This window comes from Ambystoma mexicanum, chromosome 1p (assembly GCF_040938575.1).
Source record: "Ambystoma mexicanum isolate Mex_15411 chromosome 1p, UKY_AmexF1_1, whole genome shotgun sequence".
NCBI classification, from domain to species: domain Eukaryota; kingdom Metazoa; phylum Chordata; class Amphibia; order Caudata; family Ambystomatidae; genus Ambystoma; species Ambystoma mexicanum.
This window is the reverse complement of record NC_090921.1, coordinates 208,664,115-208,682,515: the sequence shown is the minus strand read 5'-3', so window position 1 is coordinate 208,682,515 and position 18,401 is coordinate 208,664,115. Positions and strand designations below refer to the sequence as shown.

Sequence of the window (18,401 nt, the reverse complement as noted above, 5' to 3'; positions counted from 1 at the left end):
GTCACTTGTGGCAGCCACACTGCTCCATCGGTGTTGCCCGATGTAAACGTGTCTCAAGAGGATAGCTCAGGGGTAATGTGCTCGCCTTGGAAGCAAGACACCACGTAGCAACACGGGTTCAATCCCCGGGTCCGCGCTTAGAAACCTCTGTGTATTATGTGCGTTATAAATAACCTATCATATCATATCAGCAACTGAGGAATCATGTTCAAGATTGACAGACTGCAGCACCCACTGCCCCCACGCAGTGTGGATCCTGTGGGGACTTCACTTTCAGGAGCGCTTAGTGAGTTGGAAACATTCTGAAGTGAGCCCACACAGGAAAAACTGCTCATTTGTCATGAATGAATAGCCCTCAGAGATGGCATCGCTTACCTAGAGTTGCATCCTGGCTTTGAATAAGAGGCATATGTGAGCTGTCCTGTGTAAGTGTCCTTCTGGGCATCCCCACTTATTTTAGGAAGTTGGCGGCTGTACGTGAAGGACAGGTTAGTGAATGTTGGGTGGGTGAGGACCTGTGAGGGTTCTCAGTGTCAGTTGGGATCTGAGCTTGTATGCTTGCTGATGACCAATCGGTGTGCTCGTGTTTTTATTACCTTGCAAGTAACTGGAACACGGAAATATGTATGAATAAAAATGACTTGATTCATGCAACCGGGTACAAAATGGTCTGTACACCTACACGTAGGAGTCAAGTCCCAAAAAAAAAAGAAGTGGGGTCACTCATTAACATACCAATTGAATACGGTGTCACCATAAATTAGTATATCAAGGTGCCCTCTGAAAAAAGTGGGGGGAGGTCTGAAAAAGTGGGGGGAGTCCGTCCACCCATGTGTACCCTCGACTTGAGCTATGCCTACACGCCCCAAAAAATCTGACATCCATCCTCAGGTGATATCTATTATATTAGCTGCACAGTGAGTTCTTATTTTACGATGAGACATTTTGGGCGCCCTCATGGCCCGTCCAGCGCTTCTGTACGTGACTTTGATAATTCGTTTGAAACTGTACACAAAATCTGGTCCGTGTATCATTTCTCTCTTATAAATGACTTTGAATATGGCTTTGAAACGACTCGTTACGAGTGGGGCAGCGTTGTAAACATGTGGCAGTAATACTGTTACCGCCGCATTTCTGCACGCCTATGAGTTTAGTAGAAAGTTTGAGGATTCACGTCCAACTATGAGTTGGTGGTAAATCTGCCACCTTTCTGCCAAATGTCGGTGGAATTACCGCCGGTGGAATTACTGTGGTGGTAATTCTGCCGAAATCCACCATGGAGTCCTATGGACTCCACATAAATGGGGACTAACACCGCCACGACCACTTGCAATCCTGTGGGGATACATCCAGACGAAGTAGCAGTACAAGTATTACAGTTTGGTGGTATCTCAGCAGATTTTTCTGCCAATATACCACCTAACTCCTGATTAGCCCCTTTGTGTAAATATTTTTTTCAGACCAGCATCCTGCATACTCATCCAGTTAATATTATCACTGTATAGCAGCCACGCTCTGTTATTGTTAAGGATCAGCGAGTGAAGGGGCGGTTCTCAGCGTTAAGAAGCTTTGCTTTTTCAGAGTCTTCTTAGCTGCGTTCAGAGTATGAGTGAGTTTAACTCATGCCTGTTTCCGCCTGGGGATTAGCCGATTTTCCGCCTATCTTCCTTTCCTTGCCTATTTGTCTTCCTTTCTTCGCGCCAGGATGACCTGTGGTCACAGTTTTCGCTTTACAAGTTTACCTACCATACCATACCATACCATGCCTTACTGACCCACATACCCTGAGGAACAAGGATTTTGTGATGCATTTCACTATTATTATCCCCCAACTGTCCGATTTAGCTGGAAGGGTGTGCACTTTTGTGCTTTTGTGTTACCTGCACTCAGAAAGGAACAAGGAGAGGAAGTGCCAAGGCTACAGTCCTTCTAAGAGTACCAAGGACAGCATATTTGAGGGAGAATACACAGCACCCTTCCACAGCTTACGTGGGCTCACAGGGCTGACACATGTGTGATATGAAATTGATGTGGCTTGGATAACTATGAGAGCTGCTGGTCACCATACCTTAAACTCAGGTATGGATTATATTTACAGTTTTACATGCTACCAGGACAGCATACTCAAACCCATGTCATGTTTTGGAACAGGGTGCATATCTTAAATGCCCCACTGGAGAGCAGGCGCTGCAGCTCATGCTTCTGATCAGTGGGGCATAAGTGTACACTACGCCTATGGCATGGAGCCTATGAAAAGAGGAATCTGATTGGCAGATTTCTCTTTCAGAGACAGAATTACCTGTATCACTTTATTAAATTAATTAACACCCAAAAACCCTGGGCGTCTAATCCACAACCTGGCCAAATGTCACAGTGCCACTCCTTCCTTGATTTTTTCCTGGACATCAAGAAGAAGACACCTGTGGAATCCTGTTTGGTGTTCAGTCCATTCCAATGTCCCCTACCATATAGGTGAAGACAGATGTATTGAAAGCAGAGGATAGCTGTATCCTATAACCATCCCCAGAGAACATTGGGTGTGACTGCCGTTTGTCACTCAGCCAGATGCACTGGGACCATGCCCCTCACTGGAAGTGTAGGAACCCCTGCCAGTGCCAGCCAAGCTCTCTGGACTGCGAGTGAAGAGTAATGAGGACTCACCTTATCCTAGTGCCCATGAGTGGGACACAAACCACCCTGAGAATTAAAAAAGCAGCTTGGACTCTGGTTTCTGCCACTTCAAAAGATCCCCTAACTGATTTGAGCATGTTTGAAGCCTTCAAAGCACTCATGAGTCACAATGGTGCCTTTGGCACTCTTGGCAATCTTTGAATTGATCTTTGCATCCTTTGAACAAGTTCACAGCCACATCACACGAGCCATGCTCATAGACGCTTCGGCTTGAACAACAGCTCACCACAGCGGGTGGGGGGCGTTGCTTTGATGTATAGGAGACCATTCTTCACTGAATTTTTGGGAACTTGTAAATTGGTAGGGGCAGTCCCAAGCCGCAATGCAGCAGAGTGTTATTCCTGAAGTAGTTTGGCGGGCACATTGTCTCCAACTCTATACGAAAGCGGAAAGTGATCATTTTGCTGTGGACGATTGGGTCCCATGAGATATTCATTTATTACAGGAAACTATTGAAGAACTGACAAGGAAGGCATCTTCCTCTAGGGCCACAGGGCCGAATAGGCTCACAAACGCTATTGTGAGGGTGAAACACCATTGTGGTCGTGGATTCTGTGCGACCTCTTTAATAACATCTTAAAGACAAGAGAGTTCCCAGCCTCGTGGGAAACTGCATTAGTAATTCCTATTTATAATAAAGGGGTTCAGTCCTCAACGCTCAACTATTGCTCAATATCATTACTTGATGGAGGGATCTCTCAACCTCCCTGAATGGAGCGATTGTGAATTTAGCTATAGGAAGATCATGGCAGAAAGGAGGTCCAATACTCTATGGGCGTGGTTGGACCTCTCCCTCGCCTTTGACAGCAGAAGATTTCGAACCACAAGGACTTTTGCATCGACTCGACCCTGGACCTTACTTAACCCATGTGCAGTGTCTAAAGATGGTCCACCATTGAAAGTATCAGTGGGCTTTCAGGTCCCACAGACATTGTAAATCACAATGGTCCTCATTACGAGCATGGCGGTCTGGGAACTACGGTACCAGTAAGCATGGCAGTACTGTAGTCCCCGGACCGCCATACTATCAGCTCTGCTCGTGGATGCCGTCTCACCTGCCAGTTTTTCCTGGCAGGTGTAACGGCACCTGCGAGCAGAGCATGTCGGATGCACCGGCACAACTCTGAATGTTCCGGTACATCCGACGTCCCCATCCCCATTCAGCCCATTGGGACAGAATGGGGATCAGTAGGCCCTTGATTCCGGCACCCGCAAATTGGCAATTACCGGGTCCGCCGAGCTTGGCATGACCTGGTTCTTGCCCATTCACGGGTGCCGTAAAAAATGCAACTCTGGCGGCTACCGCCAGAGTTGTAATGAGGCCCAATGAGTTTGAGAAAGTGCCTCTCAGCACGTTTGTCTTCTAACCCCAGTCTTTGTGGTGGGCAGCTTCAATTTGTGTCCTGTCTACTGTTTGGTGCCTGGAATGCATGACTCACACAACTGAACTGTCTACAGCTGCTCAGTGGCATTTTGTTTTCTCCTTCCAACTACTGTTCATTTAATATTACACATGTTCTTGCCATGCTACATACGAAATAATTAGGATGTTTTAAGGCACTTTTAAATATTGATTCATTGAACTCTGGATGAACATAAATGTAGTACTCCTCCAGTATAGCTTGTTACAAAGTTTTGATCATATGTCTATGATCCAGTATGGACTGTCCATTGCCATGGATCATGCAGTCCTGGGAATGGTACTCAAGATTTGCATGATTTATTTTAGCATGAAAGCTCATCCACCTCACGAGGTGTTTGTTGACTGTGTTCATTCTCTCCTTTATCCTAGATCCCTCAATCTGTCTGCAGTGAAAGCTGCCCCGTCGGATACCGAAGAGCCGCCCGGCCAGGTCAACCGCTTTGCTGCTTTGACTGCTTGGCATGCTCGCCTGGGAAGGTTGCCAACACCACGGGTGAGGCTGCCACTTTCAACAGGTTGAGAATAAGGGACTTCCTTACATCTTGTACTTTCAGGAATGCAACACTGAACCTCTACTTGACCGTGTCGATTTTTCACACCAGGGCATTAAGGATCGTGCCCACTGTCAGCACTACCCTTTATGGGGAGTGAAACATATGATATTTTTCTCTTTGCATAGCTATGCACAGCTACATTCTGTTAATATGTGCATAGGGTATCCAAAAAGTGAATAGACACGTTGTCTCCTATCAATGTGGCATTTAATATAGTTCTTCCAGTTATGGACCTTAGGTTGGCATCCTTTGTTGAATTTATAAGAAGGGTATCACTGGACAGAGAGATTGCTTCCCTAAGGGTTTTGATTTAGCCATTACTGGACGGAGAATAAAGGGCTCTTGACTAGGGCATTAATAATAATAATAATAATAATAATAATAATAATAATAATAATGATAGTAATAATAATAATGTTACTACTACTAGTACTAATATGAATACTAACAATAATACTTTAATATTTTCTGTAGCGCTTTATGACAGTTTTCTCCAGCTTCCAAAGCATTGCATAACATCACTATGTTGAGCTATTAGCAAGTAATATACATGCTGATTCATAGGAGACACATGTCTTTGTTAAGTTACAAGGTGGGTGATAGTAACTCAGGACAGTTGAGGGTTGGAATCTGAAGAGGCAGTAGCAGCACACGCTTGTTAAAGAAGCGATGTGTGTGGTAGTTATTCAATGATAGGGATTAGTTAGAGTTAAGAAATTGTGTTTTTGAATTTTTTAGGGGAACTCGGGGTAACCCCGTTTGTGGGTGGCACATGAATTGTGTTTGGAGGAGCCCTACAAACCCACATGCATTCAGTAGCAGAACACTAAGGCACTCAGAACCCCAGGTATACTTGCTAGACATAGAAGAAGGCCATAGTACTTGGAAACTCAGGTGTATTTCTTAGACATAGGAGAAGGCCAATGCATTGAGAACCCACACACATTTACTAGGCACAGGAGAAGGTTAACGCATTGAGGGGCCTGTGGGATTCATTCAATTCATCAGGTCCTCACTTGCATTCACTAAGGGGAGCAGTACGCCTTAGCACTGATAACCCTGTGTGCATTTACTAGGCATAGGAGAAGGCCAACACACTGAGTATCACATGTGCATTTATTGAAGGGAAATGGTAAATCAAACAAACATGACAGAATCTACTTAAGTACCCAATGTGGATGGAGATGGGGTAAGGGCCCATGGAGGAACATATCTGTTGGGAGTTTTTAACTTGCTACAGCAGACACTGTTTGTGATGAGGCCCAGATACCACAGGGATCACTGCACCAGCAACACTGGTCAATAATTAGCTGCAGATCTCTGCCGCTTTATAAAACAGTGGAACCTGCCTCGCATCTGGTGAATTGGTGGAAAATGTCATTGTGCCTGCATCAAATGTGGACATGCATCAGACATGCAGTGTGAGGAGAATGCAGTTGAACCACCACCAGCTGAGGCAAAAGAGGGAGAAGATATGACATCAACTGTGAAACAGAGAGAAATCCACAGGTTTGGAAGAAGAGGTGATTCCTGAAAATTACCCTCCTCTGATTTCTTTGGAAACAGATGATAATCAAGAACTTGATAGTGGCAGTACAACTTTGCAGCTATTCACATCGATAGCACCATCTGCTCAGTCTACAGAACCCACATCATCACTTCAAAATAGACCAAGCCGACTCCAGGATGCCGAAGAAGTACGGTCCCATCTCAGCCCTCCCAAAAGATTGAGTGTAAGAAAAACATCGAGCTCATCTTGCAACCTGCCATATATGTAAGAAACGTGTCTAGCGGGAAAAACCAGAAAGCAGTGTAGTCACCTCTTCTATGTTGGCCCTATCTGCATGCTTGGCAAAAGGAAAGAGGGGCATGGAAGCCTTCCACAAACTTGCCAATGCAAGCAGTGGATACATTTGGACACCACCCCACAACAGTGCACAAGGGAATATTACTGATTGACAGATTTTCACAAACCTTTTTGGAGCACCATCTTTGACTGCAGTTGGTATTTATTTGTATTTATTAATTGGAAATGTGTATGGCGCATATACACAAGTGTTTCCAGGTGCCACAAGACAAAAAACGGGGGTGGTCATAGGGAGGGAAACAACAGTAACAGTCGTACTAGGCCTTATGACATTCATACCTTGCAAGTGCAGAGACAAAAGGAGCGAAGGCTGGAGGGACTAGGGGGGAGGGCTGGGGAGGGGATAGGATAGGAGGGAAGGGGGTGATGTGCAGAAGTGTGGGGCAGAACTTAAGAAGATGCAGCACAAGTCTGAGGTGGGCAGGGAGGCCAATCCATAGAGTGGCTCCTGCCGAGGAAAGGGATCTACCTCCCACTCTCTGCTTGGAAAAGCATCTGACCTGCAGATAATTGGAGTTAGAGGACCGAAGAACTCTAGCAGAGGTATTTTGGGAGGGAAAGCTGGATGTAGAGAGGTCCCAGGATCCAGACATCCATGTGGCTGATGCAAAGGATCCTTGCAGTCACTGGGAGACAGTGGAGAGATTTTAGGGCTGGAGAGATGCAGTCCCTGGGCTTGAGGCCAAGGAAAAGTCTTGCACCCCTGTTCTTCATTAGTTTTAAAGGATTAAGGGAAGGAAAAGGCAGATTGAGGAAGAGGCTGTTGTAGTAATCCAGCCTAGATATATCCAGAGCTCTGGAGACATTGAGCTTCTGGGGGAAGGTGAGGAAAGGGAGGCTGCCTCTGAGGAGGTTGAGCTGAAAGTTGGACTTCTTGGCAAGATCTGTGATGTGCGGGGAAAAGGAGAAACAGGGGCCAACGATGACCCCACGGTTTGTAGCCTCATAAAAGGGTGTGGGATGTTTTTATCCATGCATCCAAGCCCTACCTCAAACCTGTGCAGTACTGACATGGAAAACATCATGATGGCCAGAGCTTCCCAGGGAAGTGCATGAAGAATAGGCTGCCACCCATTTTGCCGATGTTATGGGCACAGAAGGGCACTGCCTAAAACCACCATTGGACTACCCACACAGTAGTCTGAAACCATTGGGAATGGCAATGCTGATTGCCAAAAGCAACCTAGAATTGTGGAGAATTTATTTTCTTAAATCCCAAAAAGGGGTGCAGTACCAGTACTCACCACTATCAGAAAGCCGGCGTTTTGAAACCACCAGATTTTGTTTAAAACTGAGTAAATGAACCCAAAGCAAGCCAAAGAAAGACTTACTGAGAGGTGGATACAATCTAAAGTTATATTCTGAAGTGACTTGAATGTTCCTAACAAGACTGGCTGAGCTCTGCAGGTCTGCAGCAGCCTAACTGAAACTGGATTTAAAACTACCAAAAATCGAAATGTTTAAAAGAAATGAGTGACCTACTTTTGAGTGTCCCATAAGTTGTCACTGTTGAAATGCCATAGTTTTGAACTTAGAATCAGCATTCTAGCTGCATATGTAAACATTGTCTTGACTTAAACTGGGTAACAAAAAGTGACATTTTATCTGAAGCCTGGCTTAAGGAACTGAATTCTGCCCACCAGCTACCCCCGACAGGAGATGAGACTTGCACAACAGCTGTGTTCCCAGGCCTAGCTGCCCTTTTGCTGCTCCCACCAAAAGGGATATGACACTTCCCTGATTGAATTACCTGGGCTCTGCAGGAAATTGAACAAAGCCCTGTCCTGACTCAGGCAAATGTTTTATTATGGGGTAATAAAAGTGGCTTCCTCCTGGAAGCAAAGGGGAGGAGCACTGCCTGTGAGAGCAAGCTGGCTTGGCAGAACTGGAAAAACCAGAAATTCAACCTTGTGCTGGGGGGAAACCACACCCCTGTAGCCAGAATATGGTTTTAGAAAAAGATGAATAACTCATAGTACGGACTTGTCATAATTATTTAAATGATACCATAATTCTTGTGATTTTTCTGCCCACATTTTAAGAGGTTTTTAGAACCGGTGGCATGATCTGGGGGCAAACTAGCAGTTAAGAGGGTATTACTTAAAATGTATGCATGTTAAAAATCTGACACTTCATCAATTAATGTCCATACTCCTTGCGCACCTGTGTGTAAATTTGGGGTAATGTCCGATATTGCGAAACCAGTTAAAAAGTGCAAATGTCGCCATTTCTGAATGCAAGCTCCCAGGAAGAGCAGATTTGGACAGGGTATACCTCCTGTGATATGTGATGGGTGCATGTAATTTTAAACAAATGTGTACCTGTGCAAATATGTCTTTTAGGTCAAAATATAGATTGTGTGTAATTTGACAGGGGTGGGTCTCTGTACCATAAACAGACCTCATCATGATGACACTTCATTTCATTCCCCCAATCAAGGGGAAGCGGATGAAGTGGCCAATGACAAGTGGAGAGGGGTAGAGCTTAGTGATGCTGCACACACACCCATTTTCAAAACACATAAAAGCAGACAGACAGGACAGATAGGGACCTTCAAATCCATTTGCTGCGGGACGCTCTGCCGGGAAAATCCATACTTTACCTCCATCAATCTCTAGAGAAAGCTGTGCAGAAAGATCCAGACTTGAAATCCATCAATCTCCAGAATCCAGAGAGAGAGAGAGCTGACCCAGATCACTGTGAAGTGCAGAGACCAGACCAGAGTCCAGTCTAAAACCTGACCAGATCTGTGGCGAGGCCCATTTATTTCAGAAATATAGTGTGAGTACCTAGCAAGACTGTGCAGAACCAATCTCTTAGTTAAAATAATATAATTCAATCTATTTTAATCCAAGCAGAACTGCCTCCTAGCTGTCACCTGTCATTTCTAGTTGCTAGCTGTCATTTGTCATTTTGAACTTTAAAATTTCAAATCTGAAAAACTACCTTTAGTTAATCGTTCATAACTCAGTAACCGTTTGTGCTAGAGACTTGCAGTAACTTTCCTCTGAAAGCTGGGAATCGTGGCTTTTCTAGGAACCTAGAACCGCATTCCTACCCCCGATACTTTTGCCGCAATCGCGAAAAACGCACGCACAAATTTTACCGCGATTTGCAAATTTCTCAACGTGTGAAAACAGCAGTTTTCTTGCTTTCAGTTGCCAAAAATTCGTTTAACCTGCTAGTTACTCCTAGATCCTTGCTAAAGTGAGCCTGAACTCATCCCAAGTATATTCCACTCACCCTGAACCTCTAGAGGGAATTAAAAGCATTGTAGCATATTTTTCACTTCATTGCCAGCACAAGTAAAAGCATTTTGGGCCTGTGTTCCAACTTCTGTGGTCTAAGCTTGCTGGGGTGAACTGAATTACATTTGATTGCATTTCTGAGAACTGTGTGCTTTCCTTCCATTTCCTTGCATTGCATAAAGGGGGGAGGGGATTGCCAGAGAAAAGTGATTACATTGTTTTGTTGAACGCATATTGAGTATTTTCTGTACTGCATTTTCATTCCACCTTGCATCCATTTGAAACCATAAAGTATTGTTGCTATCTTATCCATCCTATAACCACTCATCATTGATTATAAAGAAGTGTGCTAGTGCCAGACTAACCATTATTGATTACTGCTCAGATTCAGTGTGATATTCAATTATTAATTTATTATAAAGTGTGATATATATCTATATTGTTTAAATTATCAAATAAACCTTTTAACTTGCAAAACAGAACTACTTCTTGGCTCAGTGGGGTCAGGGTTATTCAAAGAGAGGGGTGTTATATAGGGGTAGTCATCCAGAACGCATGAACTGGACATAAAGATATATTAATAAGGGTTTCCATTCAGTATCCCAGACTAGGCATTGACTTAGCTGTAGTGTTGAATTGAATCCTCTTACAAATTGGGGGCTCGTGCCGGACGTTTGGGTTAGATCTATCACTTGTGCAGATTAATACAGTGTGCCAGCTGACCAGATACACATATCCGGTCAGATCACCACGCTGTGTTACGCTGTAAAGCACTCCTCAAAGGAACGCTCTAAGGAAAAGCTCTGTTTTGCAAAAATAAAATACAAACTTCTGTAAGTCAGGAAGGAACTCAAATTCCAGAATGACGACCTTAGTAGACATGAAAATAGCCAGAGAGCACTTCTTACATAAGTTATTTGTGAGAGGTGAGTGGACTCACCAGGACCGCATGGTCTGGTTGCAGGCCATCACGCAACAGGTCACGGAAACAGGGTCAGATATATGGAGAGATCAGGGTCCCTTACATGTGGCCCTGAGTGAACTATATTTGGCCCCGAAGGCTAAGGATGAACAAGACAAGATGGTTAGGATAGCGGCATACCTGTACCTATATATGGGAGACATGCAGGATAAATGTACTGAAAGCCAAGATCTGGCGAATAAGCGACAGATGGCGTTAGAGAAGGTCCAATCTGACCTGGTCTCTTCTGAGCAGAGGTTGCAGGGGAGCCAGGAGTCAGAAAATGAGAGTAGACAGCACATCATTAAAATAAAGAGGGATATGGACATCCTGCAACAGGAAAAGGCTGACCAGGATACCAGATTTCTGGCCTTGCAGAAGGAGTACCAAGAAGGTTTGGACTCCCTACTGCAGAGCCAGAAAAAGCTGGAGCAACAGTTAGACTTCAATAGGGCATGTGCTGAGCAGGTAGTCACCCTGCAAAGCCACCTGGATAGGGAGAAGGCAGAGAGCAATAAACTGATTTTGAAAGACCTGGATACCCAGGCAGAGTTTGACCAGGAGCGCCAGAAAACTGGTGCCTTCCATAGGCAAAGGGACGAGCTGGCGGCACAGATGCAGGCTCTTAGTCAGGAAAGGGATACCTTAGGCCAGGAAGTCTGCCACTTAAAAAGGAAATTGGAAGAAAATCACCTGGCCCACCAGGGACTGGGTGACCTCCAAAAAGAACACCAGGACTTGCCAGAGCACACCAGGAGGGTGGAGGATGCTCTGGCAAGACAGGAGCAGGCCAATAGGGACACAGCTCAGGAGGTAACCCTCCTGCAGCAAAGACTGGCCCAGTGCTCCAGGACCAATCAGGAAACGCAGAGAGAGAATGAGGCTCTCTGCCAGCACAATGATAGGCTCCAACAACAGGTAGCGATGCAGGAGAGACTGATAGAGTCGAGTAAGGCCTTAACTGAGGAACTGAAGGCGCAGGCTCTTGCATTGCAACAGGGACCAGGGGCGGATAGAGATGAGGTTCGCTGGGAAAGAGAAACTCCTGAGCATAACCCCAGGAGCCCTAGTACCAGAGGCCTTTATCTCTCTCAGTCCCTGGACTCTGCCACCCCCATGTCCCCTGGTGCACATGAGCACAGGGCCACAGGGATGGCAGATTACTATCCAGCCAGAAGCATGGGGCTCATAGGCCAGTACCACCCAGGAATGGAGGGGCGGGCATCCGGGTATGGGCACCCAAGCACAGTGCAATTTGATGGGGAACCCCAGCAGAGTAGGCCCATTAAGGGCATCCTGAAAACCTCTGCCCAGTTAGGTCAGTGGGGGGGGTACCCATCAAATCCTGGCAGCAAGGAGGGATCAGAAGACTCCTCTGAACGGTACAGGACACAGGAGACCAGGTCCCCACATTCTGCCAGCCATTCCCAGGCTCGCAGAATCCGGAAAAGCCTGGAAGATCAGACAGGAACCTCTGGGAGCAGTGCCTCTGAGTCAGAGGACGAATGGACGAGGGTTACCCGAACCAAAAAGGCCAATAAGGCAAAAAGGGCCTTGATTAAGGACCCATTGAAACAGATTAAGGCAATCAGGAGTGTCATCACGCCTTATCATAAGAACGCCAAGTACTCTGTTTGGGAACACTTGGATCTCTATGAGCAAATGATGGAGACTTTCCATTTGAAGGACAGCAGTAGCTGCATCCAGTACGTCAAATGGACATTCTCACCAGAATACTCCAGTTTCTTTGCGGGGTTGGAGGACCAAAATCATTTAAGATGGTCCACCTATAAGGCGGCCATCCTGAAACATTTTTCTATTCACAGAAATCCCCAAGAGGCTTGCAAGGCAGCCTACAATTTGCAGTGTGGGGAGGATCAGGCCCCACAAGAGTTTGTGCAAGAACTGAAACGTGCCTTTGCGCAGACCACCAGAAGGGTGCGCACAGACAGCAGAGAATTCGTCAATACATTTTTCCATGCCTTGCCCAAATATATAATGACCCAGCTCGTGAGAGATTTTCATGAGAAAAGATCTTTAGACTGGGTCATTGAACAGGCTACCCGGATTTATGAGGTGCAGAAGCCCATAGAAAATAAAAGCAATACCCAGAAAAATCCCAAAACCAACAATACCCCTGCTGCTGCCAAGGTGGCAGAGGTAAAGGTCACCCCCGTTTTAGATTTGGAGATGGGGGAGCCTAAAAACCTACCTGCACCTAATAATGCTAGGCCCAGAAGGTCCTCGGGCCAGTCACAAACAGGGAGTCAAGGAGGTAGTCCCACAAATGGGGTCCCTCGCTCTCCTGACTATGTAAGTCCCCGTTACAAGGGAAATCGACCCATCCTGGGTTATGTGTGGACTCCTCCAGCCCAAGGGGGGGGATCCAGCCAAGCACCTAACCCAGGGAACTTCCCTCCCAACTTCCCACAGGAGGGCAGAAATTCTCCAAATCCTGGGCAGAACTTTTTCCCCAGGTATCCACCCAATTTCCAACCCCAAAATCCTCCACCCTTCCTTCCCCAATTCCCTGAGCCCAGACAACCGAATCCGGGAGAGGGGAGGCCAAGGGTGGAGGGGTATCAAAATCTTCCAAAACCAGGGGTACTACCAGAGAAGGGATAGCTACCCTTCCCGGGATCAGCCCAGGGGAGAAAACAGGGCCCCGTATCAGCCTGAGCGGGTTTCCCAGTTAGAGCGCCAGGTTCAAAACATGGCGCGGGATCTGGGTCACATACTGAGGGCTCAGCAGAACCCTCAGATCGGCATGCCGGCGCAGAACGCACCCAACTCTGGACCTGGTGCTCCAGAACAATGACGGGGGCAGCACCCCGATAACTCACCGGTTCCCAGGGAGGAGGCACAAAGGGAAGGGGGGTGTAAAGCCTTGGAGGAAGCTTCCTTCCTCACTTGTAAACAGCCCCTGGAAACCCAGGAACCGGAAACAAAATCTCTTGCCCCTGAAAGTCTACCTCCTAAGGAGCAGAGGGGGGGGTAGGAGAAACAAAAGACCCAAACAGACTCAGTTTGAGGAGGAGGTACAGATCTTCCAATTTGAGGGAGAGGGATCCTCAGAGGATCCTGGGAAAAGGATCTTCTCCTTCAGAGAGGGGGGAACTCCTCCCAAAGAAATATGGGTCCCTAGGGATTCCAATCCAGACTGGGGAGATGTGGAGACTGAGCTACCGCCGCCCACCATCTCATCCCAGAACCCACAATACCAAAATCCCCTGGTTCAAACCCATCCTGATGACTGCCTCCAAAAAGGGGGGGCGGCCCGGAACCGGAGCCAGGGGAACCCACAATGGCTCTGATCTCCAGTTGCCAATTTTTTCTTTCAGATTCCCAAGGCTCTCCACAGAATTCTGCCCAAATCTCTTCGCTAGCGATGTCCAAAACCAGAAAGTTAGCCCACCAGTTGTCCAAAAATGTGCATTATCTGTGCCCCCTTGAGGAGAAGGAGGGAAGATACTATGCCCCGGTACAAGTACAGGGGCAGGGTACAATTTTGGCACTGATGGACACTGGATCTCAAGCTACCCTTCTGTCCAGAAGGGCCTTTGATGAACTGAATGCAGGAAGGGGAGGGAATTACCAAATTCCTCTCACCTCACTTCCTGGACAACTCCAGAACTTTGACGGGAAGGAAATTCCCGTCGAGGGGACGGCAGATTTGGACATTAAAATTGGGCGACACAAGTTGAAACACCCAGTCATAGTAGTGACTCCAGAGGGCACCCCTTGTTTACTGGGGAATGACCTCCTGAGGAGGTTGTCACCCTTAATAGATTGCGTAAACAAGGTCCTCTGGACCCAGACTAGCCGACCAATAAAATTAAAACAGAGTGTCAACCATGTTAGTTTAAACGGCACATGCCACATGGTTGAACAAAAATCTGACCAAGTAGAATTTCACTTCCAGAATAGCCAAATTCCAGACGTGACAGTAATAGCAGTAGGACAACAGACTGGTGATGGAGGGTCCTCTCTATTTCTGAAAATCAACCTTCCTTCCAGTCTAAAGTGGTACTCCACACTGGAAGGAAACACTCTGAGATTCTATACTAATCCACAATCAGAAACTCCCAATCCTATAGTCCAGAAAGATGTGAAATCAGCTCAGAGCCTGGCTGATATTCAGCAAATTGGAGAGCAGTTGTTCATCCCTGTCCAGTTAAATGATGGGAAGGACTCTGTTCTCGCTCGAGTGTGTGTGAACAACGGTAAGAGCTTCATCAGCGAAGCCATGTTCCGCTAACTCCCAAAAGATCCAGCCATTCCCACATTCAAACTGATAGACAAATGGGGAATGGACCTGGAAGCACCTAATTCCAAACATCTCCTGCCAAGCAGGTGTATGCTCAAAATCTCCATTGGCAACAAGAGCATAGTCCACAATTGTTGGGTCGTGCGAGACGTCCCTGCCGCCTTTTACTTAGGCAGTGACATTCTCAATCGCTTTGCCATTAGTTTGGACCTAATAAACTTCAAAGCTTGGTCCCGATTAGCGGATAATCCCATGGGCTTTGATGATCCAGAAAAAGCATTTAGGTCAGCTCAATTGCTACCTTATGCAGTTGAAATTCAGATCAAAGAGGAAGTCACCATCCCAGAAAGGACCCGACAATTCTCCCTGGAAGTGAAAGTTAAAAGAGGACAACATTTGAAAAACCCTGATGCTTACATACATCTAAACGCTTCTCTCCAACAGCAAGGGTTGGGGGTAAACCCAACTCCATTAGTCAACATAGAACATGACACCATTCCAATAGAGGTGGATAACAGCGACTTAAAGAGTATTACTCTAGCCGCAGGCACCATTATTGGAATGGCGGTTGATGACCGACATTTTTCCATAGATTTAGGTAATGAACTGTTAGGGCCAATCCCCAAGGACTGCTTTGACAGTGACAGTGATGACAATACAACACCAGACAGGATTTTTACCCGGCATGGGGGGAACTTCCTGGTGTACACTTCTTGCCCTTATGGTAAGGAAGATGTGACTTGTGACTTCAGAAGGGATGAGGTGATTTTCCAGGTCCATGAGGGCTGCCTTTCCCACCTGAAGCCTCCAGTCCACATCAGCACTATGACCAAGGACTTCTCCACCCAGCTGGAGGAGGCCGCTGAGATAGCCAAACCAGAAGTCTTTCCAGGCTTCAGGCAGATGGTGGAAGAGAGAGTCAACCTAGCTGATGCCTGTGTGACTCTGGAACAAAAGCAAAAATTGAAACAAGTTTTCTTGGATTTCCAAGATCTCTTTGCGGTAGACTCATATGACTGTGGTCGCACTGACATCCACACAACAACAATCCCCACGGACCCTGGCATGACTCCTGTGTTTGTGAAGCAATATCGCTTGCCTCTCGCCTCAATGGAGTCCCTTACTGAAATAATTAAGAACCTGGAGTCCCGGGGAATAATCCGCCCAGTCCACAGCACCTTCAATAATCCGGTGCTGGGAATATTGAAGCCAAACGGCCAGTGGAGACTCTGCGCCGACCTCAGGGAGCTCAACAAACGGGTCCATACTTCCCGATGTCCTCTGCCCTACATTGACCAAGGGCTGGCCAGATCCAGGGGTCACAGGTATTCACTGCAATAGACCTGACCAATGGATACTGGACTGTGCCTGTCAGTAGGGAGGACCAATACAAGCTGGCTTTTACCTTTGGGGGCCAGCAATACACATGGACCCGGACTCCCTTCGGATACCTCAACTCCGGCAATGAATTCAACATTTTCCTACATAAGGCCATGCCCGACCTGGGTGCGAGGGGTAACCTGGCTTATGTAGATGATGTCCTCATCAAAAGTTCATCTGTGGAGGAACACATAGCGGAGATCCGTTATGTTCTGACACAGTTGAGGGCCGCCGGAGCAAAACTTTCCTTTCAGAAAGCACAGTGGTGTAGAACCCGTGTTAACTTCTTGGGGCATGAGATTACTCCTCAGGGTCTCTGTCCCCAGGAAAAGAAAGTGGAAGCACTTCAAAAACTGAAAGACCCCACAACTCTGCGGGAACTAAGGAGCCTCCTTGGACTGACTAATTACAGCAGAAAGTTCATTGAGGGCTACGCAGAGATCACCAGACCCCTGATTCATCTCCTGAAGGAGGGGGTCAAGTGGGAATGGGGTCCAGAACAAGCCGAGGCGGTAAAACAACTCAAAAGAAGCCTCTCACAAGCGCCTTGCCTGGCCTACCCTGTCAGAAACAAGGAGTTCTTCCTGGAGACAGGGTTCTCTAATACGTGCTTGACGGCGGTATTATACCAAAAGCATGACAAGGTCAATAAAGTAATCTCCTATGCGAGCAAAACTTTATCCTCTGTGGAGGAAAAATTCAACGATTGTGAGAAGGCACTCCTGGCAACGGTGTGGGCATTGAAGAATTACCGCCCGTTTATCCAGGGGGAACACATCATAGTGGAGACTCCACACCAGCCTATGCAATATCTCCAAAGTGATAGAATCCGGGCCGGAAATGTGAGTAATCCCCGAATTACTTCCTGGATTCTGTCAATGCAAGGCTTTCCTGTGGAGGTCAGATATGGCCAAAACAAGAAGAGTCCCCTTGCGCAAGGTCTGGCTGACTTGCATGATTGTGCCAGAGAAAACTGTCTCGAGGACGAAAGTCTAAAAATCAAGGACAACACGGAGGCATACCTTAATTCCCCACACAAAGTCTTTGAAGAGGACAAGTGTGAGGGAATGCCCACTGTCTATGTGGATGGATGCTCTTACCATGTTGACAACGACGGGGAGAAAGAACTGGTGGCCGGCGTAGGGAATGCATGGGTGAATGAGTCACCAGAACCCTCCGCTGGATACAAAATTGGTCCCCGAAGTAGTCAGGTGGCAGAACTGATGGCTGTGCATCAAGCCATCCTCACTGCTGTCCAACATCAACTCCACGAACTGGTCATAATCACAGATTCGTATTATGTACGGAACGGGTTCGTAGAGCACCTGATTAATTGGAAAACCAGAGGCATGTTATGTGCTAACAACAAACCCTTGAAATATGGGAAGTTGATCCAAAACATTGATGATCTGGTCACCTCGAATGAGATGACCATCTATTGGAAAAAGATCAAGGGTCATTCCAAAGTAGAGGGACCATACAAAACTGGAAACGACTTAGCTGATCAGCTGGCCAAAACCGGGGCCATCCAAGGGGATCTAATTGAGATTGAGTCCCTGTTGGGGGAAATCCAGGTCACTGCGATCACTAGGTCCCAGACAAATGCTCACAACGACCTTTCAATTGCACAATGGAGTAAGGAGACCCCTGATGCTGATTTGATTACAGCTCAGAAGGGGGATCCAATAATTGGTAAATTTTACCAACACCTTGAGGACCCTGAGAACTTTCCCCTGACGGATACCGATTACATTGGGAAAGAGGACCTAAGAGTGTTGATGAAATGTCCAAAAATGTTCCGAATCCAAGACGGTTTGCTGGTAAGGAAATCCAAAGCTGGCCACGATCAGTGGGTGCTTCCTACCTCATTCCGAAGCCTGATGTTAAGTCACGCCCATGATGCGGCCACCGCCGGTCATAGGGGGTTTCACACAACATTGGAAATCTTAAGAGAGGTTGCGTACTGGCCACACATTGGGCAGGACCATGACCAATACTTGAAGGGGTGTC

At 46.7% G+C, this 18,401-nt stretch overlaps 1 protein-coding gene across 1 annotated transcript in view; it reads left to right on the top strand.

Annotated features, from left to right (window-relative positions):
• The window catches only part of LOC138471491 (vomeronasal type-2 receptor 26-like), a 28,941-nt gene that overhangs the window by 1,159 nt on the left and 9,381 nt on the right, over positions 1-18,401 (top strand). Inside the window, exon 2 of the mRNA XM_069609146.1 lies at positions 4,484-4,607. Coding sequence (XP_069465247.1) covers positions 4,484-4,607 — 124 coding nt within the window. The remainder of the gene's footprint in view (positions 1-4,483; positions 4,608-18,401) is intronic.